We start from the raw sequence: 23,537 nt of genomic DNA, 5'->3' as shown, positions 1-23,537 counted from the left end.
TTTTCATATTTCATATATATATATATATATTATGCATGTATGTATATATATATATGAAAAGCGAATAAAGAAACAGACAGAAAAAAAAGGGGCAGAGGGAGACGCACTATGCAAAGAGATACTTGGCTGCGTGCTCAATGTGCTCGTCGGAGAAGGTGGCCATGAAGTAGTAGCTGTGGTCGTACTCGGGCTGGTAGCGGACCCTGACGCCCTCGACGCCGGCCTCCTTGGCGGCCTTTTCAAAGTTCTCGGGGAGGAGTTGGCCTTGTTTGTAGAAGTTGTCGCCGGTGCCCTTTACAAAAAGTTAGAATTCATCAGTCTTTTTCCACAATTTACTTTTTGTGTGTTTGATGATGGTGATGGGATTGCTACGTACCACGTCAATGAGAATGTCCACCTTCTGACCCTTCCACTTCTTGATCAGCTCCGTGGCATCGTGCTCCTTCCACTTCTCTAGGTTGTCCTCGCCAAAGTATCCCTTGAAGGCCTTCTGGCCCCAAGGGCAGTTGATGGGGTTGGAGATAGGAGCGAACGCCGAGACGGACTTGTATTTGCCGGGGTTTTTCAAGAACTGTATTGAAGAAGAAGGAAAAAAGAGGGAAATTGTTAGTAAAAGATGCAAATGGATTGAGTCACAGAGGAGGACGAGGGGATACGTACCAGAGTTAGAGCTCCATGACCACCCATGCTGTGGCCCGTGATGCTGACACGGGTTGGGTCGAGTTCCTTGAACGCGGCAAACACCGTCCGCGGCAATTCCTCCGTTATGTAGCTGTACATGTTGTATCCCTTGTTGTACGGGGGCTTGGTGGCATCGACGTAGAAGCCGGCTCCGGTGCCAAAGTCCCACGAATCATTCTCGCCTTCGATGTTCAGGCCGCCTAGGAAGCAACACAACACAGGTTAGACGAGATCGTAAAATGGAAAAAGGATAACATACGAGGGCTGGTATCCGGGTACAGCACCGCAATGCCCCTCTTGCTCGCACCGTGCTGGAAGAAGCCCTTCTCGGAGCAGTTCTCTGCCGTGCAGGTCAGGCCGGACAGGTAGATGAGGACGGGCACTTTCTGGGACGGGTTCTGGATCGCCTGCGGCGGCAGGTACAGGTTGAAGGCCATCTCGCAATTGGTGGTGGTCGCCTGGTGGGTGAGCTTGAGCAGCTTGCCTCCAAAGGAGGCGATGCTCGCCTTTGTCGTCACGGACATTTTCGACTTCGTTCTTTCTGCTGACGAGAAAAAGTCAATGGGGATGGTAAGGTGTTTTCTTCTATGGAATGGATGATAGCAGCGACGAAGATTCGATTGATTGACGATAACAGATAATGAACGATCGACAGTGAAGAAGAAGAACAAGACGATGATGAGACTCCAGCAAGCTTGCTCTGTTTTTCACTTGATGTAATCAGGTGGAGCCGTAGCCGTAGCCGTGAGGGGCTGCGATGAGGGGATGAGGGGCATCATTATTTTTGCTCCCCTCATCAATATAATTACTCCGGAAGATGGTCGCTTTCCGACACCTTTTTTCGACCTAGCCGAGCCAGTGCCAGTGTTCCGATAAATATCGGAAAGTTATTCTGTAACAAGCAAAGGGATGCACGCTACTCCGTTATCAATTTGTGGGGCTGCATTTGATGATCGCCAGAGGAGTACGTCTAGTGTACGGAGTATGCATTACGTCTATTACTATTCGATACAACAGTTTATTAACTATCGAAAGCAAAAATCCATATCTAGCCATTCTTTTTAATCAATAATAACCTCTAACGCCAACCCTCTCACAACGCCAATACCCAAAAACCTCGATGCCAACTTCCAAACGCCGTATACTGCGCCTTCTATGGACTCAGATATACAGGAATACCATAAATCACTGGCGCCGCCCCATTTAGATACTTCAACAGACAAGAGTCTCGTGACTTCGCAACCGCCTCATCGAGGGCAACATCTTGACTAGGCTCGACATCAGGAGAGGCTGCCTTCGTAGCACCCGTTTTCCTCTTGGCGCCTCTGGATTTGATAGCCTGGGCCGCAGGTTCTTCGATGTCGCAAGGCTTGTTTCCTTGCATCAGACCCCATTTCTCAAAAGTGCTTTTCGCAAATCGATCGATATCTTTATCAGTCACGTCCCAAAGTGTAGCCACCAGAGCGGGAGTGCCGGCATGCATGTAGTTCATCGGGGTCCCATAGGGCTCCAGCTCGCCAGCTTCTGTCAGACAGCCGCTGCTACAGCCCATGAGGAATGTGGCTGCGCATTGATCGAGCCGTTTGATCGTGCGACCGCGGATGTATTGAGCGCCACTGCCGTGGCCAAAGTAGAGAAACAGGCTTTTGTTCTCCAATGCTGTCTTGAACTCTTCTTCGGTCGGACTCCGATTGACAATGGCAGACCACCCCTTCATATTGGACAAATCCTCTTCAAAAGTACTTTGTGTCGTTTTCAGGTCTCCACTAGGGTTGAGGATATACGCCCCGTTGCCGCGATCAATTCGGAAATTGTTGGGCAAGTCCTCTGAAGCTGTCTGTCCGAAACGTAGAATCCTATCGCGCAGACATTCTAGAGATGGAACACGGGAAACAGGGAGCCCTTGCAGACACGGCAATGACTCCCATGGAAACAAGTGGAGAGCCTTGTCCAGGATCAGGATCGTATGGTTTGGTCGCATGGGATCCGATTCGCTTCGGGCGGCCTCATGGTAACTCCTCAGGGCGTCGAGAGTATCGACAACCATCATATCGAAATCGATCTCATCGTAGGCATTGCGCTCGCCTTGGAATTGTAGAATATCCACGACAAAGTAAAGTAAGTCCATGATCGAGTCCTCCGGGTTTTCATGGTCATCAAGGTCCTGGAGACCGACAAAAAGCTCGAGTACGTTTTGGTGAAGCTTGACCTTATCTCCCTTGTTGCTGCCGGCCTTGCGTCGCGAGGGAAGATGTTTATTCAGGATGTTTTCAAACGACTTGGCGAATCGTGGCAACAGTTCGGAATCCTGAGTGGCAGAGAAGATGCCCCGGAAGCCTCCTAGCCAGATATTTTCTATGTTGCATAGCAGAGTTTCTAATCGCCGGTCAAGCGACTCACGAGTGGCCCACCATTCCTTCTTGGAGTTCCTGTCCACGCGAGAGCGCGCATCGTGGGCACTCTCGTTGGCAAGTTTGATAATCTCTTTCATTTCCTGCTTGCCTGCGTCAAAGGTAAACTCATCCTCTTCCTCTTCGTCGTCTTCATTGCCTCTTTTGAGGGGCAATCGCAAGAGGAACGGTGTACTGCCGCGGCGAATTTTGGAAATCACGAACTCGGTGCGGTCTGCATTAAGTGAAATGGACACAACATTCCAGTTGGACGGCAAGATGTCGATATATTCTTGGGTAAACTTTGAAACAACGTCCGCCGTTTCGCAGTCCACCAGAGGCGATGTCGGCCAGCTTAAAGAGTCTGAACAGCCAGCAAGTTGTTTATCTATGTCGATAGCCATGCGCTCACGTGCAAAGGCAGTGATGCGACCAAGTTCTGTTGCAGTTAGAAATCTTTCCCCCATTTCTCCCGGGACTACAAAGATTCCATTTCCACTTACCATTTGCGTTGGATGAAGTCAAAGGTCCCTCGTCAATGTGCCCAGGGGTCGTAGCATGCAAAAGCATAGATATGCTGCCCATTAAACGTGACGCAGCATGGCCTTCAATTGTTGATCCAAATGCGGCAGCGCTCTTGACTGTCTCGCAGATAGACATCCTCGCTTTCGACATGACGCTGGAGATGTCAGACTCTTTCTTAGCCGTCTTTGTAGTTCGTGAACGTGGTTCTCTAGTCGTGGTTTTCTGTTTCCTCGCGGTCGACGGGTTCTTCGCTACAGGGGACTTCACCATGTCGAGAACACCGCTTTGTATCGACGGCACAGACAATGTTGATTCCGGCAAGACGCAGTAAACCGCATGAGTTGCAACGCTTCTCAGAGAATCCGCTAGCAGGTGCTTCATCTCTTCTATTTGCAACGAGATCTGACCACCTGTGGAAACGGAGAATTGACGGGCCATGTTCAAGAGTCGGAGGGCTTCATCAAGATTCTGCGTAGCCAACAGATTAGTAGCCTGCTGTCGAAGGATCTCAGTCCTGAACAGCTGGATGGAATGTGACTGAACAGAGTCAGCACATATATCTGTGTCCTTATCCACCCTAGCATTGCTCTTTGAAGGCGCCTTAGTTCTTCGAGAACGACGAGTTGACGTTGAATCGTTTTCTTTCTTGACACTTGGTTTGCGAATTGTCATATCGGCCATCTTCTCCTCTATCCCAAGTTCAGGAGGGATAATACTCAGCGAGGAATCCAACTTGATTTCGGAAACCTCAGCGATGGCCTTTTCAGCGTCACGCAGAACACGAAGAGCCTCGTCATGACGGCCCTGAGCCTTCCTCAGAGCAGCAATGCTGGTTTTTAAAGTCACAATCTCGATGCTGTTATCCATATCCCGAGAAATGTCGACTGCTGCATTCAGGTGATCCTTAGCTTCTGAGATACGATCGCCACGAATCCATTCGAGTCCTAGCTGTGCCTGACAAGCGACCGATCGGAGAGAAGCATCGAGCGACTTGTTTATTTTCAATGCTTGTTCTCCATAGTAAATGGCATCTTGAAGCAGGCCATTATGAGCAGACAGGCGCATGAGATTCATTAAGCAAGAATGATGGGAGACGACGTGAGTCCAAAACACTGCGCCTTCTGAGTAACTCCAAGCCGAAGACGCAGCGCCAGAAAGGTCAAGGTTGGCTACGCCATCGGTCACAAGATCGATCTCCGATTGTTCCTTTGTGACCTGCTCGGAGTCTCTCTTTCTCCCGGATAAACGCTCCAATTTAGCCCAAAGCCTGGAACTTAGTCGCACAGACAACTTAGCAAAAAATAACGCGTTTTTCAGTGACCCTTGGCTATGAGAAATTCGGGAGTATAGAAGAGTCGCATCAATGACGGTCCTTTCCCATGCGAGTTTCGATCGACCGGATTCGCTGGCGATATCTTTCTGGCTTGACCTAGATTCATAAATGGCCTGAGCAGCCAAAAGTGTCTTCTCAGCTTTCGCCGATTCACCAGTCTCGAGCAAATACTCTGCAAGCGCCAAATTGTAGGACACTAATGCGTAGCATGAGATGTTCTGGGTGTTGGCGTAGTGTCCAGCACGATTAAGAAGCGCAAGACATCTCCTGCAATCTCCAAGGCGGCAGTATTGCAATGCACAACGAGACAAGCAAAGAATGACGGCCGAAAAGTCCTTAATAGACTGTAGTTCCATGACGTGAAGAAGTAGTTCTGAAGTTGCTAAGTTGAGTTTCCACAATCCGCGAGCTTCCATATAATCTGAAGCAGCCTTGATCTGGGCAATCCAATGTTCTGGATCGTCAACATGGGATTCGAGAGACTCCCAGTCATCGCATTTCCGTACAAGCAAAATCCACGAGGACACCACCTTCATCAGCTGCTCTTCCTGCACGTCACCTCGGCGGAACGCGAGCACAAGATGTAAAGAATCCTTGATATTGGTTGCAAAGTTTTCCAAGTCCGTATCTTGAGCAAGGCCAGTGTTACTTGAAAGACTTGAGGTTGCATCTTTAACCAATGATTCAGCAACCGCACCGTCGATGGCATTGGGATGTTGCAACGTGAATCGTAATACATAGAGGATAACACGGAGACGACGGATAGGGTGGCGTTCCTGCGAATACAAACAGAGGAGTTCGGAAAGCAGAAGCTGAAGCATTGACCGAAAAGTCTCACTGTCAGCGTCATGGCTTTGAGATTCCACCAGGAGACCCATTTGCCATTCAAGCAAAACGCTTCGCTGTTCGAAGTCCAGGGATTTGTCATCGTAGATGGCCTGCTCATCGCCCTCTCTCCGACGTATCTTGGTTTTGAGATAGGCGGAAAGAACCCGACTAAGTACGAAGCCGGGGCTTTGCGCATTGTGACAATACCGATGAGGTGACCTACCGGCAAGGCTGGCGGCAAATTGTCGAAGTGTTTCAGAGTCAATGTGTTCTTGAATCGATCGTTGTAACGCCGTTACTGATTTTGTACCCATTTTTGCCTCCGAATAAAGGTGTGCAAGTCTCTCGAATTTTAGAGCAGCAAAGCCTGCAGTTCTGTCGGCGGCTGGACAGTTCTGCAATAAGCTAGTTGACTGCTCCAAAAGCGGCAGAAGCTCTGCATACCCTTTTCCAGACTCCTTTTCTTTGAGATATCTTGACCAAAAAATATTGGACAATTTGATAAAAGACGTTCGCCAGTTGTCGTCAACATCCGAATCTTCAGCGAGGTATTTGAGCGTACCAAGGAGGCGTTTGCAGTCGGCAAAGATAGGCACCATGTCCTCCCAGGCAGGGGTCTGTCGTATTACCGACATCTTTCCAACCGCTACCGCGGAGTCGACAGCGGCAACGATGATGTTCTTAGAACTGCGAAGCACTTGCTGCTGCTGTCCCCAAACTTTGCTATCATTATCGTTTTGTGGTTGTCGCCCAACGTAGCGCCTCAGAAACCTGATGAACGCATGCAGGTACTCAACTATACAAGCGCAGATTTCACCGTTGGCACAGGTTGTCTCGTGATTAGCCGAGAAGGAATCGCCAAGATACCCCATAGCTAGCTTCTTCAACTTCGCAGATTCAATGAATAGCTCTTCTAGGTCGTTGGCGCTACCCTTGTTGGAGGATTTCAACGCCGTGGCAGCTTCGCGAAGAGATTGTGTCGCAGCTGCCTGAGGATAATTTTCGGACGATCTAAGACAATGAAAATGAATAGATGCAATTCTGCAGCGAATTGTGCTGATCGATAGTGGCTGGTCGCTAGAAACGGGGGTCACGACGTCCTCGTAGAGCTTCAGTGCTTCTTCAAAACAACCGGCCTCTTGAGCGAGTTTGCCGAGAGAAGAGGCAATTTTCCAAGATACGCTAGCCTTCACGTCTGCTGGCAGCTTCTCATCTTCCTTCGTCATTGCAGCCTGTAGTCGCCGCACAGTTTTGTAAACCATGGCGAACTCCGTTCTGTCAATTCGGGGGCCATTATGAGCAAATCCTTCCAGGTAACGTATTAATAGATCCCAGAATTCTCTTTTAGACTCGCATACATGGCCAGAAACTTTCCACGACATGGTCCGGATTTCGAGCGACAAAAGTTGCAGCGTGAGAGTGGTCACCGGCCGTACTTGGAATTTCGAGGTCGACGAAGCAGCGCTGCTTGATTTCTGGGTTACCGAAGAGAGCGACATTATGTTGTTTGAAAGTGAGAGTAGTTGTAAAGCGGCTTTATCCCTAGACAGACTTCCGGCCTTGAGCGCGTCCATTATGATATTGGCTGGACTGCTCGGATTTGACAGAGCCAGAATAGCGCAGGCCCTCTGGACAACAGATGCTTTCTTTTCAGACGCGATCAGTCTTACTGCGTTCGCCTGAAATGGAACGAGGGTACTAAGCAAGGAACCGGCCTTCTCCAGATGTGTGAAGGAAAGGAGATCCGCTGTTGACTCCTTCAGCGCCTCATCTTCGTTGCCGACTGCCGTCTTTGTCTTCTCCGCGTTTTTCCGCCCGTCTAGAGCTTTGCCGTCTATGTAATGCTGTAGTCTTCTCTTGAGAGCTCTCAATTCCTTATATGCCATTTCATTCAGGCCCAGCGCAATAAGCCGACCGGCAAGTATACATGCTCCTTGTTCGAGTTGGAGGTTTGGACATGCATTGTTCTCACAACCCTGGTCGCTCTTCAGAGTCCTAAGACACGAAAGAGCCAATCTGGCACATTCAGCGACTGCGATCACCCCATCATCCGACCCAGCTATCGTAGGTGACACCGCCTTTGACGATTTCGTCTTTGTGGGTGATGTCAGGATCCGGTTTGGCGAGGTTGGTTGGAGAGGAGTTTTTGACGATGCGCTTCGTTGCAATGTATCTGACAAGGCTTTGGATGCAGCATTGAAGACCTCTGTAGCCAGGACGAGCTTCTCTTGTTGTGATAGATCAGCTGCATCTTGGACTTCAGCGGGGCCCTGAAACACAGCAACTTTTGCTGCGATCTTCGCATTGGCAGACCGGGAAGATTTCGCACGCGTCGCTGTGGTAGAAGACGTTGCAGATTTTGAACTTTTTGTCGTCTTGGTGCTGCTGCGGCCGCTGTCAGAGCTGGATTTCGTGGGACATCGAAGGAGTATCTGAAGCGACGAGACTATGGAGGCCGAACACGTCGATGGGGACCTGACGGCTTGCTTCACGGACTCTGGAAGCGAGTCCGGCATCAATGCTGTTACCGCCATGGCTGTGTAATTTTCATCGAGATATAGAGATTAGAGCATATCGAAAGTCGAACGTTGAAGACAATCGTCATTTCTGGACTCCAACACGGCGAGCCAAGCCTCACCCAAAACGGTGTTGCCGTGACAACGAGACGGAGAGCGCTGGCGTTGGCGGAGATCGGAGCCGGGGGTTCGGAGCCGTCAAGAGCCGCTAAACTATTCTTGGCCCTGAGCGACTGAAACTGCGAACAAACCTCGTGCGAAACCCTCTGGAGTTGCCTTTGGATGGGTACAAGAAGGCAGTCTCACTGGAAACAATGAATCCAGCGACCGTATCGGCCAGGCGCTCTGCTGATCTCCTTTCTCGCACCTCAAAGACTACCAGAAACGCCTGGCGTTCTCACGCTGTTTATACGAGCTGGCAGCAAACCCGCCTCCACTCAACCTCCGATAATCTGCCAAAAATTGCCCAGACGTCTCTATGGACCTCGATCATTCCCAAGTTCATCCGCAACCGTGAGTATCGAGATCCGAACAAGGCGACGACTGCCTCCAAGGAATGGAATCCAGCGAGCTTTTTCATTATCATCTTCACTCTGATCGGCTCCCAAGCGATCCAACTGCTCCTCTTGCGGAAAGACTTTGAGAATTTCAGTCGGAGAGCAGATGCCAAACTTGAGCTTTTGAAAGAGGTCATCCAGAGACTGAAAAACGGGGAGCATGTGGATGTTGAGAAGCTATTGGGGACGGGTGATGAAAGCAAGGAAAGAGAATGGGAAGAAGGTTGAGAAGCCACAGACCCTGAACAAAAATCCCGATTCCTAACGTTCGTTTACTGACGCGATCATGTTGCTTGGCGTTCTAGTTCTTCGCGAGATTGAGGAAGAGGACTCGCTTTGGCGCCAGAAATCCGCGAACAATAATGCCACAGTGACTGATGCCAGTCAATCTCAGCCGACGGCGAGCGAGTCCAAAGACAAACGGACGGAATCTGTTTCAGATAATAATTCGAATGACACTTCTAAGGACCGTGGTGGTAGGATGAGTAGATTTTATTGAGTCGCTCGTTTTCAGCAGAGTTTCAAGGAGTTATATATAGAAAGATACCCGTTTATATCATTGAGCAATCTTTAGATGGTCGGAGTTAGGGCGGCGTGGTGATTTATTTACTGGTTTCTGGCTGTGTGATCAGATCTGAATGCGTGTGATGACAGAGCTGCACGCTGATGTAACTGATATTTTACCCTTCGTCGACAGTTCTAGGAGCATTCCAGGAATTTATGTGGACCTCTCATCTGTAAAAGCTACCTGGGAAGTGGGGAAAGCATTATTTATTGTATGACCGATGCATTTGTATTCGTGAAGCAACAAGTCAGTTCAAGAAATCAGCGTGCTCGCCATGTCTTTTGTGCTGTACAACAGGGACAGTAAAAACAGAGAAAAGCAAAAAGAACAAAACGCAAAGCAAATCTACCAAGTCTAAGACATCTAGTAAGGCGGTTCTAGTGCACAGTCTATGCAACAGAATGAAACCAGATGCCTCCCATAATTGTCACTTGCTCATTAATGCCCCCCAATTAATGAGCAAAACTTCAAAATGTCATCGCAAGCAAAACAACCATTCGTTCCCTCGAAAGAGAGGATGGCTGTCGGGGGTTGGAAAGGGATGAAATGCAAGAAACACAAAAGAAAACAAAACACAGCATGGCTGAACTGTTAACCCTATCCCAGCTTCAAGATTTCCATGAGAGAACCACAAAAGGGGCAAAGAGAGATTGCTTTTTCACAAACACACAAAATGAGAATCGAAGAAGAAACAAAACAGATGCGCCGTTGAGTACGAAACCGAAGAATAGTAATGGAAATGCTAGATCATGGCCAAACAAAAAGAAATCACTGTTTGGACGTTCCGAAGATCTTGGGGAGGGAAGAGCCCTCGGGGATCTTGATGCGGCCGAAGTTCTGATCCAAATCCAGGATCAGCTTGAGGGCGTTTCTTGACCGCAGATAGGGAAGAGGAGCATTGGTGACAGGCACAGCAGAATTGGGATCGGTCATGCTGCCGGCCGGTGCGGTGTCCTCAGACCCAGGCATCGGGAACAGCTTCTGGAGGACTTCGTACGCTGCCAAAGTAAAGCCGAACTGTGGAGAAGAACGAACAATACGGGCTGGGCCACCCTTAAAGAACGCTCTAAAACCTTCTTCCTTCCAGATGGTCTTCGCGCAATGCCGCAGCGATGTGTACTTCGTCTCTCCCTTGCGGGCTTCCACTTGCAGACGGGTCTTGATCACATCACAGGGAGTGGTCAGGTAGGCTGCAGGCATGCCTGCAATGGCACCAGCAGTAAGCAGCTGCACAATGCCAAGCTTCTTCGTCGGCGACTCTCCAAAGAAGTCGGACTTCAAGTGGGAATAGGTAGGGAAGTAAATGGCGGAGAACGGAACTGGGGAGGGCATGTTAGAACTGTATCACCACAAGTTTTAGGTTAACAGGTCTTTGACGTACCATCACGGAGAAGACAGGCACTGGCACCCTTGTACAAGCCAACCAGGCCCAGATTCTTCACAATCCACATTGCCGAGCGACGAGGAGCACCTTCAACGCTCTTGGCAATCTCACCCTGAACCTGGAGACGGATCTTGACAATCTCAAGGGGATTGGTGAAAATCTTGGGAGGAGTTAGTATGCTCCCAAAGGAAAGGGTCGGACTACAACTTACAACTTGGCAAGCTCCTGCCGAACCACCAGCCACGATCTCCCAAGGCACCTTGATGTTCCCTGTCTGTTGGTCGGTGGCCCAACCACGAACAAGATCGTTGACAGTAAGCTTGATGGCTTTCTCTGGGGCCACGCCAATCAGCTGCGGCAAGACACCAGAATACAGACCACGAACACCCTCGTTCCGCAGCACCTTCTTCGCGCAGTCCAGCGAGTTGTTGTACAGTCTTTCGCCTACACGAGTGCTCCGCTGGTTCTGCATCCGAGTCTTGACCAGGTCAATTGGATAGACCATGAATGCGCCGAAAGCTCCAGCAAGACTTCCGAGCGCGAAATGGTGGACAGACTCCAACACGTTGTACAGCACAGATTTCGTCTTGTTCGCCGCCTCGCTAGCAGCCCCTGAAACAGCCGAGACTGCTTGATCAGCTACAGCCGCAGGTGTCTGCCACGATGCATCGATGACCTTTGCGAAATCCTTTCGCGACAGCCGACCACTGGGCGCATCCAATCCCGCGAAGTGGAAGAGAATGTCAGCTTCCATGGGCGTGAAAAGAGAGAATTTGGTGATGCGCGCGGCCTCGTTCAGGAAGTCCGCCCGCGTAATCTTGCCGTCCGGACTCTTTCGCGTCGCCTCCCGGACAATGACATCAATCATGTCCATTTCGCGGATGATGTTCTGGAAAGCGCGAACATTGGCATAGGAGATCTTGCTACCGGTAGAGATGTTGCAAAGGGTAGGAAGATGCTCCAACAAGTAGTCGGACAGCTTGTGCTTCGATGTCTCGAGGATGATGCGCTGGAAATCCTCAGGATCAATGTAGCCATCGCCGTCTTTGTCAAACAGATGAAATGCCTGTCTTATCCGCTCGCCCTGCAGACCCCGGAGCATCTGCGCAAACTGCGGATATGTCATATCATGGCGAGACTTTTTGCGCCCGATATACAGAGAAGCCCATTCGGAATTCCAGTCGAACGGTATGCTGTCTTTGCCCTTGTGGAGGTCGTAAAGCTGTTTGAATGTATCAAACTTGACGAAGCCCGTCCCATCCACATCAAATAGCCGGAATGCGATCTCATACTCAGCATCAGGCTTAGCCAGGAGGTTCTCAAAGGCGGCCCAGTCTGTAAGATTGATCCGTCCAGCCCTCCTCCTGTCTGCAACTCGGAAAAGGATCCCGTACTGGTCTCGTTTGATCTTGTGCTGCGCGTCCAGGAAACCATATGAGTCAGTGCGGGTCTAGCAAGGGGTGAAGGTTATGCGGACTCACGTAGTCTTGGTTCTTTGGCGCAATAGCATCAATGAAATCCTCTTCTGTCATGTACAATTCTCCAGTTTGCTCATCCTTGCGTGCGTGCTGCGTGAAGTGCGCCTTGATCTGCTGCGAGAGCTGGGGCTCCTCCTCAGTAGTTCCCACCAGCGATTCCTTCACGGCCTCCTTGACACTTGCCATGACGATCACAGGAGTCAGGAAACAGGTGGATTAATTACAGTCGTCTCACGCTGTCAAATAGAAACTGCGTTGCTATGGAAAAACAACGCCAGATGTGACAAATCTGGGGCTGAGCCGACGACACAGAAAGGAACTGGAGCGAGAGAATGGAGGCTCAGTGGGCCGTTCTCATGAAGAACACGAAAATGCGGGACAGACAGTAATGAATGCTCGCCTGGAAAAATGCTAACTAGGGAAAGATGGGACCAAAACGAGGGATGGGACTTGGAGATGACTCTAGAAACTTTTTCTCCCAGGGCCAGGGACCGGGGCAATCGGGAAGCTTTGCCGACTAAACAGAGAAGCGTGAAGGCGCCGTGATCGGGCCACGCGAGGCGCCGACGGCATGTCTTCACCGCCCCTGGTTCTTGTGCTCCGTGGGGTCGGCCTGCGCCCGATCGCCGCCCGGTCCGGCTTCACTTGGTGGTCCATTTGGCCAGGCATTCACTCTGTCACCATGCTATTCACGTCCTGGTCCTCGTTGTTATGGTGTGGTACGTGACATTCAAAATTATTTAAAAAATGTCATATCTCTTCTCTTAAAAGTTACAGCTCCTTCCAGTTAATGCAGCCCGATGGTGTACCTCTCTGGCTCCCATGAGGCATTTAATGCATTCAGCTGGCCGTCAGCATGTCCTTTCTGAACGCACCTTTCCGTCACAGCTGACTGGATCATCGGTAAGGGGCAGATGAGAGCGCCTTCGATTACAGATCCGCTGAGCCGTGGCAGTCAGCTGGCAATGAGGGGGGTGATCTATGGCAAGACTTTTGGAGCCGCCAAAAAAAGGGTACCTAGGTAGGCTCAGCGAGTAAAACATATACGATTAAAAAACAGGTTCGAGATTCAGGGATCGCTGAAATTAGGAAGCCAGAGGCCTTCCTCCTAAGCATACATAGTACAGTCTGCGATATTGCTGACAGAACTCTAGACCCAAAACTGGCCACGTGACATCTTGCAATTGCATGGTCAGGTGTTCTATTATTAGATCAGAACGGTATTGCCAGGGATTAGCAGGCAGGGTGCCTAGGGAAGCCAGGGATTCAATGGCCTGCTTAACATCACAGTCGGGCAAGTACGGAACACTTTGGTAAAGATACCTAGATACTCCGTGCCCTGTATAACTACCTCCAGAGCATTAATTAATATTATGTGCAGTACTCCGTACATACATACGGAGTACGGAGTACATGCATTGTCTCCACTGCGGTTAATTTTCGTGAGGGGAAAAGCCACTACGGAGTAAATCTGGACTCCGAAGCGAAGTCTGGAGGCCCTGCGGGTCGAAATTGGAGAATTGCGGGAGTGCACATTCCACGTGAGTTGGAACATGAGAAGAGATATGTCGCTACTTTGAGGATCCGACACAAAGAATGGCCATAAAACATTTCTGGGAGTAAAATACTACTATGTAGCAGTGTTTCTCCAATTTGTAGATGGTACACGAAGAAAAAGCCACCGGGGAACTCCGAGGATTGACCACTGGGCCTTCCAACGGCGGAGCCCGCGGCTCGGTAAAAATCCAGCCCTGCTTACGGAACAATTGTGGACGTTGTGATCTGATTTCTGAAAATCAGAAGAACCAAAATATGTGCCTGGTTCCGTAACTCCGCAAATTACGGTTCACCGATCTCTCTTTTCAGGAAAGCAACCCGTACTCCAAACGGCTCGCCCCATTTCTCCATTTTCTCCGCACGGCTCCAGTGAGGGAGAATTTCTCCAAACACGTCACGTGTCGAGTATTGTGTCGGACTTTGTCCGGAGCCCGGACCAGCCAGCCGACCAATACTGGACTGATAGAATCCCAAGTCATTCTGAACGTCCTCAGTTCAGTTGGAGCATCAATTGACACTCAATGCAGTTTGTACTGTATATAATATTTTGATACAATGTAGTCCGTGTTGTATATCTCAATAAATGTGCGTGCTGCACAAGAACGAGATAGATTTGAGTGGACATTGGGACACACGCAGTAAGTGATACACTTCATAGATTACATATAAAATTGTACCTCCGCACCCCGCAGTATGACGAAGAAATTCAGGGAGCAGCGAGCCAGAGTAATTTCACTGCTTCCGAAATCTCTTCGATCTCCTTCTCGTTACCATCGGGTCTGTCTCCGCAGCCTGGACTACGGTCTCTTCTTTCTTAATAGCCTTCTCCCCAGGGACATCATCATGATCATCCTGGGGCCTCTTGGTGGCTATCGTGGAGGTCACTTGTGTCTGACTTTCGGGATCGTCGTCTTGCTTGATCTCCGCATCTGTTTTGGACGTGAGTCTCTCCGAAAAGGTTCGAAGATCGGCAGTAAACAAAACGCTGTGGGCCCAGCCGGCTTCCTTGCCCCAGAGTTTGCGGAAGTGGTTGCCCACAGCGTCGTACGTAGCTTTTGTCAAGGATTTATTTCCGCCTTTGCCTAACTTATAGTCCCGCTGAGCAATTTGCCAGACTATCGCAGCTTGTCAGCTTATGTGCCCAGGAAGTACATATTGAATACAGAACTGTCATTTGAGAAGGTCTCACCATGCGTGTCAACAGGAACTGCTTCACCCCAGCCCAAACCCATCAAGCAGACACAATCTGCGACTTTTGGCCCAACTCCTTGTAGTTCAAGCAGCTTCTCATGTGCATTGCGATAGCCTTCTCTCCCTTCTGGGCGCATTTCACCCCCGGGTGCGGGCTCCACACCAAAGACAGGAGATTCCGGGTTGCGTAGCGAGTCAAGCCATCCTTTCTCTCGCTGTTTCGCCACAATCACCGCGGTCTGATGGATGTACTTGGCTCGATAGCCGAAGCCTAATCCTCGTAGGCGGGCCTCAACATCTTCACCCGTCAATGCTTCAGGAGATGGGAAGTCGTGATATGCGTGCCCATCTATAGTCCCGACTAGTTCTCCATAATTGGTACATAGTTTCTCAACCATTTGGGAGATCCGTGCAATGTTATTGTTACTGCTGCAGATAAATGATATCAATGCCTCCCATGCATCCTGCCTTAGAATGCGGATCCCTGTAAATTTTGGCGCCTTCTTCTTGAAGTTCGGGTCGGAACTAGACCATTGTGAATACAGCTCAGTCAAGTTTGGGGAGAGGTTGAAATAATGCGTAATGATCGCAAGGGTCTCGTCGGCGGCAGAATCAGACTCCACGTCTGCGCGGGAAGAAGGAGTGGACGCCGGTGGCGTTGGCAGCGCAGGGACAGATGGAGGTCGGGGAGAGTAAGATCTATAGTAAAGATAAGAGAGATCCTGCTTCAATGAAACGATGCGACCCCGGAGAACGCATCTCCACTCGTCCTCCTCCGGCAGTCTGTGCCATCTGCTAACCGTCAGCATTGGACTTGATTGAGTTCGATACGATATAGGCGAAGGAAAAGTGCTCACCGGAACGACTGGCCACAACGAAGGGTGGTGTTTATGCACAGTTCACTCAAACTGATGGGAAGTTTTCGCCATTCCGAAAAGCAGCTTGGAGACATTATTAAAATATAATATGGTAGGGGCGCTCACCCCATTGCGAATGAGCGCTATAAGACGACATGCATGATGTCTCGTCTCAACAGATGCTGGCCGACATTCTAATATTCTGTACCTAGATAATTTGGAAGTTGCGCGGCTCGCCTGTGGTCAGCCGCGCGCTAACCGCTTACGCGCTAGCCGCGGCGGCGGGTCTGCTGCGTCTTTTCGGTTGAGCTTCAATCAGCCTCCGACCTGATCGAACGTCTTCTTGCGTAGCACGAATTCCAGAGGGGCGTCCTTGTTCAGTTGTTCCTGTGATCGAACTCTCGGTCGCGGTATAATCCTTTTAATCATTGTGTCCATCTCGCCCCCTCACTGTCCTGCCTGTGGATTGATCTCGAAGTTGGTCTCCTGAGCTGTTTTGCCATCGCGGACTTGGAGTGAGTTGAGCCAGAATGAACGGCGACACTTACTCTTCCAGAGGTAAGATGAGGCGATCTATAATATCAAGTTGCGAAAATTTTAGCGTGCTAACAAATTACTGCTTGCAGATTCTGGAAGATCAAGGGATTACTACGTGAGTTTTCGCTTTGCCGCCGGTTTCGACGACAGATACTAAACATTTTTGCATCTTGCAGAGGGATGAGCGCAGGGACCGCGGTGACCGTGGAGATCGCGATAGAGGGGAGCGGAGACGGTCGAGGTCTCCTCACCTTAGTTCCAGAAGTTCGCGGCGTGACGAAGCCGACACGTACTCATCCAGCCGTGACTATCGAGCGAGGGAACGTGAAGACCGTTACTCCAGCCGAAGAGACGACCGAGACTGGGACCGTGACCGAGAACGAGACAGAGAACGAGACCGTGACCGTGACCGTGACCGCGACCGCGATCGCGACCGGGATCGCCGGCGTCGGGACTATGACTCTGAACGGTCTCGCCGTGACAGGGACCGTGACAGAGACAGAGATCTTTTCGATGACAGACCTCGGCGCAGGGATCGCGACGGACGGGACCGCCGGAGGAGCATAACGCCTCCATCTCGAAGGAGGGAGCCCACACCTGATTTGACAGATGTCGTTCCCATCCTGGAGAGAAAACGGCGGCTGACCCAGTGGGATATCAAGCCGCCTGGGTACGAAAATGTCACTGCTGAGCAGGCTAAACTTTCTGGCAAGTCTTTGGTCATTCTTAGGGATCTTGTAAACATATTTCTAACGTTTGAGTTGCAGGCATGTTCCCTCTTCCGGGAGCGCCTCGTCAACAGGCAGTGGATCCCAGTCGCCTACAAGCTTTCATGAACCAGCCCGCTGGAACGGCAGACAACTCTGCTCTCAAACCGGCCAACTCCCGCCAGGCCCGGCGGCTGTTCGTGTATAATCTCCCTCCTAATGTCACAGAAGAGAGTCTTGTTTCATTCTTCAATTTACAGCTCAATGGCCTCAATGTCATTAAGGGGGTTGATCCATGCGTATCCGCACAGATGTCCAAGGATCGTTCTTTTGCTATGTTGGAATTCAAGACGCCATCAGATGCGACTGTCGCACTCGCCTTTGACGGAGCCACAATGGAGGAGCATGAGGCGACGGATGGGGCAGCTAATGGCGAACCTAAGGGTCTCGAACTGCGTAGGCCCAAGGACTACATCGTCCCTGCTTCCACCGATCAGGAATATCAAGAAGGCGTCATTCTGAACGAGGTACCTGATTCGCCTAACAAGATATGTGTGACGAACATCCCGCTCTATATCCCGGAAGAGCCTGTTACTATGCTATTGAAGTCTTTCGGAGAGCTCAAGTCATTTGTTCTTGTCAAGGACAGTGGGACAGAGGAGTCGCGAGTAAGTATTTCAAGTCATAATATGCAGTGCGGCCACTAAGGGTGTTATTTAGGGCATTGCATTCTGCGAATATGCCGATCCGTCTGCAACTAGCATTGCCGTGGAAGGTCTGAATGGGATGGAGCTCGGTGACAAGCATTTGAAGGTTACTCGGGCGAGTATCGGTGCCACTCAGGCCGCCGGTCTCGATATGGGAGTCAACGCCATGTCGATGTTTGCCAAGACGACATCTCAAGATCTCGAGACGAGTCGTGTTCTGCAGCTCTTGAACATGGTGACCCCTGAGGAACTTATGAATAACGATGATTACGAAGGTAAGAGGCGGACCCTAGCTGTCGAGGCTGTGTAGATGCTAATATCACGACAGAAATTCGTGAGGATGTGCAGGATGAATGTAACAAGTACGGACAAGTTCTTGAGCTCAAGATCCCGCGCCCGACGGGCGGAAGCAGACAGTCTCCGGGTGTGGGCAAAATCTACGTCAAGTTTGATAGCGTCGAATCTGCGACGAAAGCGTTGAAGGCACTGGCAGGGAGGAAGTTCTCTGATCGGACGGTCGTGACGACATATTTCTCAGAGGTAAGCCTGAAATCAGGTGTCTAGTCCACTCGCATTCTGACAAAATTGCAGGAGAATTTCGAAGTCGAAGCGTGGTGATGTCTGATATGGTTTAATCCTTGGGTTCGGTTATTTCTGCTGTAACCGCGTCCAGCAGGACCTGTCAGTCTGTGTCTGCGATCTTGAGGGATGCAGGTACTTCATATTTCCTGTTTCAAACCCGTTCAGCTCTCTTCTACTACCCACCTGTCCCTTCTCTATGGCGGTATGTTTACTTATATTGCTTCCTGGTCCTTGGTCCTTGGCTTGTGCTTGCATGCGTGTGTGCTTTGTGATGGAAGAAAAAAAGAATTCAAATCAATTTAGTTGACGAGCGATCACAGTGCTGTGCTGTATCATAGTTTGGCAGCGGAGGCAGGCAAGTCGACAACAAAAAAAAAGACTTTACCTGAATGGTCGATTTTTTTTAGTTCCTCTTCTCGTCTTTGTCATTATCTCATGTCTAATAATAAATACGCGACTATCAGGAGTCAAACTATTAATAATTTCTGCCAAGTCAAAACAATCAGTACTCCAGGAGAGAAAGGGCAGTGTATATGGCTGTATGTTCACCCTGCATGGAAAAGAACACTACAGAGAATTGGATGTCATAAATACCTACCTAGCATACATTAAAAAAAATACAGTATACATACAAGGCAAGATATAGGTAAGTAAGCATCACAACCACCTCCGGCTGGTGGCAAGCAAAAGAACTCTGCGGGACTGAATATGCTGAATGGGTATATCAGCTAGTTAATAATTTAGTTAGCTCATGAAGAACATAGAAAGAAATACTGAAAGAATAACTAAATGAATGAGTTTAGTAATTTTTGCTATTTCCAATGGTGCACACACAGGGCAGACTCTTCAGTACAAATGAGTGCTGAGTAATGAGGCAAGGACAGATTTCCCCACAAACTCTCATGAAAAAAAAAAATCTACTAGCAGTGTATGTACGTAATGTATTAGTTTAGTAAGGCTAGATCCATGATCGATCAGATCGTTTCCCAAAACTTCGGATTCTGGAGCAAGGGAGGAGCCTTGACAAGGCTGAAAATTGTGGAGAGAGAGGGAGAATGTGTCTGTGTGAACCGCGGTGATAGATCAATCACATGGGAACCTACCTACCTAGGTTCCTACCCCATGGGGATGGAATAAATGCCATGTGCCGAGGTAGTTAGTTATTAAGTTACCCACCTACCCAACCTACTTAACCTAGGTACTCCATACATACCTACCTACCTAGGTAGAGTTCGTACCTGGTAGCTAATAGTTCGTTATAGTTCGTCGATCATCATCAGTGATCAGCCATGTTCGTGCAAACTCCCGATTGTTGGGACTACGGAGTATGGAGGGTAAAAATATGGGGAAAATATGGGGTAACTACCTGCTAATAGTCGAGTCTGGGAACTTTGAAGAAGATTTGATTTGATTTGATTCGACACCAGTAGTGTCTGCACTATTTACAGAGAATGGGATTGGTTTGTGATAATTAAAGAGTTTAAATAGATAAATCTTCTGGGATGGACGAATTTTGCACTCCGTAGTAGTAGTCCAGTTTTGGTTCTGTTTACAGCTTCGTTATTTGAGTCCTCAACCACCTCCATCATTACTCATTGAACTTCTCATCTTGCGACCATTTCCTTACCATTACTCTGCTTCGAATTAGCAATACTGATTGATCAATATGACTATTGGGCCCATTGCATCTTTTTGATTCTGATTCTAGAGTTATCATTACCGACCAATCTCCTGACAACTATACGAAGAAACACACTGTAATTCCAGTTGTCACACACTCTCTTTAAAATATATTTTCGGACTCGGCAATGGATGCCATGATGAATTGGGAACTGAGATCATTCCTTTTTTTTTCTGGTTGTTACTTTAGCTAGGTCTTCTACACTCCGTACTGTCTAGAACGAGGTAGTTCATTCAACACGGGTATTTCGGCTTGCCACTATCCACCTACCTAGATAGGTAGGTAAAACTATCCTTGCTTGACTTTTACAAGCAACCAGCTAGTTGACTCCGTAATGAAGAAAGAGTTGAAGAAAAAAAAATGGAGAAACTAGCAGGGATTCCCAGTCTTGAATATTGATGCTTGACTTTTGCCAATTTCCAACCCCTGGACCCCTACAGCTACTAGGGGATACCAATATTAATACCTGTCAGCAGCCTGCGAAGTTTGAATCAAGTATATTAATTAATCTTCTCCCAATTGTCAGGTAGGCTAGCACTGTCGGCAATTTGTTCTGTGAAAATACGCAGTACAGAGCAGCGTAGTGACTGACGCTACAGCGATGCTACTATGCTATATTTTGCCTGAACTCGTGTCGCAGAAGTGTTTCAGCTTCTGCACGAGGCAGTTGATATCGTCCCTGGAAGGAATAATAATCCACGACCGTGTGTAGGACGAATTGGGCAATATCGCCGTGAGCTTAACTCTGCTAGCTTAGTCCCAGCCCTGGTATGTGCCTTAGTGCCTAATGTCCCACTCGCAGCACCGTTGAAGAGACTAATGCAGGTTGCGAGGTTTAGCTGACGCTGCCAAACTTTATTTAGTACGATTAAGCGAGACAGCCGTGGAAGATCTAGCGGATGCAGTGCCAGAGTCGGGATCAGAGTGGGCTCCGATAGAGATGGTGTTTTCTTTAAAAAAAATTAAAAATAAATCAAGACGAAGAGCGGTCAGTCTGGCTGAGTGTCGTCTATTATTGTTATTTCTCCTCGAGAACGTCCCGTGACTCGGGGCAAAACAAGCTTTCGGCTTACCCGCCGGCCAGACGATCCACGTGAGAGTCTTAATACGAAGCAATAATATCTTCGACGGCCTTTCCAGAACTTCAGAAGATCATGGCACACAGCACAGACACTAGGGCACTTTAGATACAACCATTATTATCCACCAGTAGCGCCCACGTGTTTCCAACTTTCCATCATCGAAGAATACCTTACCTAGGTTTGACCGTCAGGTATGCACTCCGTCCTTGAAAGTATTGCTTATTACTTTGCCCCCACGGTTAGAGAGACCATGGCTAAATCCAGCGTTTCAGATCGACCAGTCTACCTGCCTACTTCACGTAGGTCCTGCACCACTACCACAAGGAAACAGATGCAGAGCACTACAACCGTGCAGCACTGCAGCTAGAGAGGCGTTCTCCGGTTCATCATCGTGTTTCGTCTTTTACCTACCTAGGTAGGTAATTGACCCTGGATCACGCCTAACAGTGTCGGGAACCCGCAGCCGAAGCCGTGGTCGTGTCCAGCGCCGCCGCCCGGGCCTCTTCATCACGATGAATCTGCCACACCATGAGCAGTTCGGTTAAAGGCGGGTGCCCTACTAGGCCCCCGACAAGAACAGCCTATCTAGGTAGTACTGCTGTCGATCACTACTTCGTAGTTCGTACTTCGAACCACCATGTGGACGGAGTTCATCCTTGTGCGATTGTCCGAAAAAAGTGTCATTTTGATCTAGGTACACGTAGATTACCACCAGGTCAATTAGATATGCCATCGCCACCCCATATACACCTATACCTGTACCTATCTGCCTAACGACCAGACCATGAATAATGCCCATAGAATTTTTTTTTACCAGCCACCCTCCCTCTTTCCCTCCAGCCCGGCCTTGATAAGGTGCACACGAGATGCGAGAATATACAGGGCCAACGCTAAATGAATAAATAGAAATGAAATAAGAAAGAGTAGTGTCTCAGCAACAGCTGTTGTATCGATCAAGAAAAGAAGTACAGAGAAGGAAAACAAATGGAGCCGCATTTGCGGATGTGGGTGTATTCCACAAGAATACAGTATTTGCAGCTGACGCTGTACGTTCAGAGAAAGAAAGGTTTCAGTCCGAAGAAATCATGTCGGCAACACCGCGACGGCGAATGTAGAAAGAGCGTAAAGTTGGAAGAATACAGGATCATCATAAATGTGGCAGAGAACGGTCACATATATCGGGGATTCTGGTGACTGTAGGTGGAATTCGAGCGGGCAAAGCTCGACTGCGGATCCCAGTAGCGGCCGGGGTTTTGCGAACTGGGAGGACGAGGCGAAGAGAAGCTCATGGCGGGACTGGTGTACTTCGCCTCGCGGCCGTAATAGTCGGATCCCTTGCCGTCCGAGTCTCGCAGCGTGGTGGATGTCGACGTGACGACGGGCTCGGGCGTCTTGATGGTCTGCTGGCGCGAGTTCAGCATCTCGTAGGCGCGCGAGTCGGGAAAGCGCGACCGGGCATCCGCCGACACGAACTCGACCTGGTGCACGAACAGGCCCTTGAAGAAGTCAATCCACCCCAGCACCATCGACCACCGCACGACAAAGATGAAGTTCCAGAAGCTGGATATCGACAGCAGCACCAGCACCGCCAGCAGCGTCGCCTCGTTCAGCGCCACCCCCGCAGCCTCCGCTGCGCACTCGCTCGCGTTTCCGCGGCTCAACGCCAGGCACAAGAGCCACTTGGAGGCCCGTTGCAGGTTTTCGGGAGTCTTTTCGAGTGAACTGTTCAGCCGGACGAAGACGACAGCGAAGAAGATCACGTTGGCGATGATGGTGAGCACCAAAGCTATCGATCTCCACTGCAGCTGAAGAACGCGCCGGACTCGCTTGTACGCCTGCCGCGCCGTCACCGTGCGCACACTGCCCGAATACGACGGCAGGCCCGAGTTGGTCGTGCTCGTCGGGTCCGGGTCCGACAGGGACTTGATATAGACATGGATGCAGTACCCCATTGTCACGACCTGCAGGAACAAAGACAGGCCAGCGATGACCATGACAGGAATCCAGTAATCTCCCAGGCTGTTAGGGCTGTTGATGTGGCAGACGTCACCAAATCGATACGAGACGCCGGTGAACACCATCATCAGCGCGAGAATGAGGGCGGGAATGCCCCAGCCGCAGACGAACGCCAGCACCATGAATTTCGGCCCGATGATCACCTCCCAGCAAACCTGGAGATGCAGGGCGATGGTCCGGATGAGACTCCATGTGACGACCGCAATGCCTCCGAAAAGGAGAAAGGCTCCCGTGAAGGCGCACGAGAGACTGCTCCTCATGTCATTGGGGGTGATCTCATTGTAGCATCGCTGAGGCTTGGTGCCCAAGGGGATGATGAACGCGATCTGCCGCCAGGTCAGCACACGCAACATCCATCTCCCC

General features: G+C 49.8%; 6 protein-coding genes across 6 annotated transcripts; 1 reads left to right on the top strand and 5 right to left on the bottom strand.

Moving 5' to 3' along the window:
- Positions 1-106: 106 nt before the first annotated feature.
- Positions 107-1,205, bottom strand: T310_4767 (Carboxylesterase; the record flags this gene model as incomplete). The annotated part of the gene is made up of 4 exons (XM_013472370.1): positions 107-292; positions 377-571; positions 661-881; positions 941-1,205. The coding sequence occupies 4 exons, from the start codon at positions 1,203-1,205 to the stop codon at positions 107-109; spliced, it is 867 nt and encodes a 288-aa protein (XP_013327824.1).
- Positions 1,206-1,834: 629 nt separating this feature from the next.
- On the bottom strand, positions 1,835-8,291 carry T310_4766 (Separase; the record flags this gene model as incomplete). Its single annotated transcript, XM_013472369.1, has 3 exons — positions 1,835-3,036; positions 3,082-3,510; positions 3,575-8,291. 3 exons carry the CDS (start codon positions 8,289-8,291, stop codon positions 1,835-1,837), a joined length of 6,348 nt encoding a protein of 2,115 aa, XP_013327823.1.
- A 1,872-nt stretch (positions 8,292-10,163) lies between these two features.
- On the bottom strand, positions 10,164-12,443 carry T310_4765 (Mitochondrial carrier protein; the record flags this gene model as incomplete). The annotated part of the gene is made up of 4 exons (XM_013472368.1): positions 10,164-10,714; positions 10,777-10,939; positions 10,991-12,229; positions 12,261-12,443. The coding sequence occupies 4 exons, from the start codon at positions 12,441-12,443 to the stop codon at positions 10,164-10,166; spliced, it is 2,136 nt and encodes a 711-aa protein (XP_013327822.1).
- A 2,103-nt stretch (positions 12,444-14,546) lies between these two features.
- T310_4764 (DNA N-glycosylase) lies at positions 14,547-15,957 on the bottom strand (the record flags this gene model as incomplete). The annotated part of the gene is made up of 3 exons (XM_013472367.1): positions 14,547-14,929; positions 15,004-15,797; positions 15,863-15,957. The coding sequence occupies 3 exons, from the start codon at positions 15,955-15,957 to the stop codon at positions 14,547-14,549; spliced, it is 1,272 nt and encodes a 423-aa protein (XP_013327821.1).
- Positions 15,958-16,392: 435 nt separating this feature from the next.
- Positions 16,393-18,377, top strand: T310_4763 (Splicing factor u2af large subunit; the record flags this gene model as incomplete). The annotated part of the gene is made up of 6 exons (XM_013472366.1): positions 16,393-16,420; positions 16,489-16,514; positions 16,576-17,136; positions 17,241-17,774; positions 17,827-18,088; positions 18,142-18,377. The coding sequence occupies 6 exons, from the start codon at positions 16,393-16,395 to the stop codon at positions 18,375-18,377; spliced, it is 1,647 nt and encodes a 548-aa protein (XP_013327820.1).
- A 3,950-nt stretch (positions 18,378-22,327) lies between these two features.
- Positions 22,328-23,296, bottom strand: T310_4762 (uncharacterized protein; the record flags this gene model as incomplete). The annotated part of the gene is made up of 1 exon (XM_013472365.1): positions 22,328-23,296. The coding sequence occupies one exon, from the start codon at positions 23,294-23,296 to the stop codon at positions 22,328-22,330; it is 969 nt and encodes a 322-aa protein (XP_013327819.1).
- Between the last annotated feature and the right edge of the window lie 241 nt (positions 23,297-23,537).

The sequence above is a fragment of the Rasamsonia emersonii genome, assembly GCF_000968595.1.
Source record: "Rasamsonia emersonii CBS 393.64 chromosome Unknown ctg1118621760158, whole genome shotgun sequence".
In the NCBI taxonomy this organism is placed as follows: Eukaryota; Fungi; Ascomycota; class Eurotiomycetes; order Eurotiales; family Trichocomaceae; genus Rasamsonia; species Rasamsonia emersonii.
Note: the sequence above shows the minus strand (reverse complement) of the source record. Positions and strands in the feature narration are given on the sequence as shown.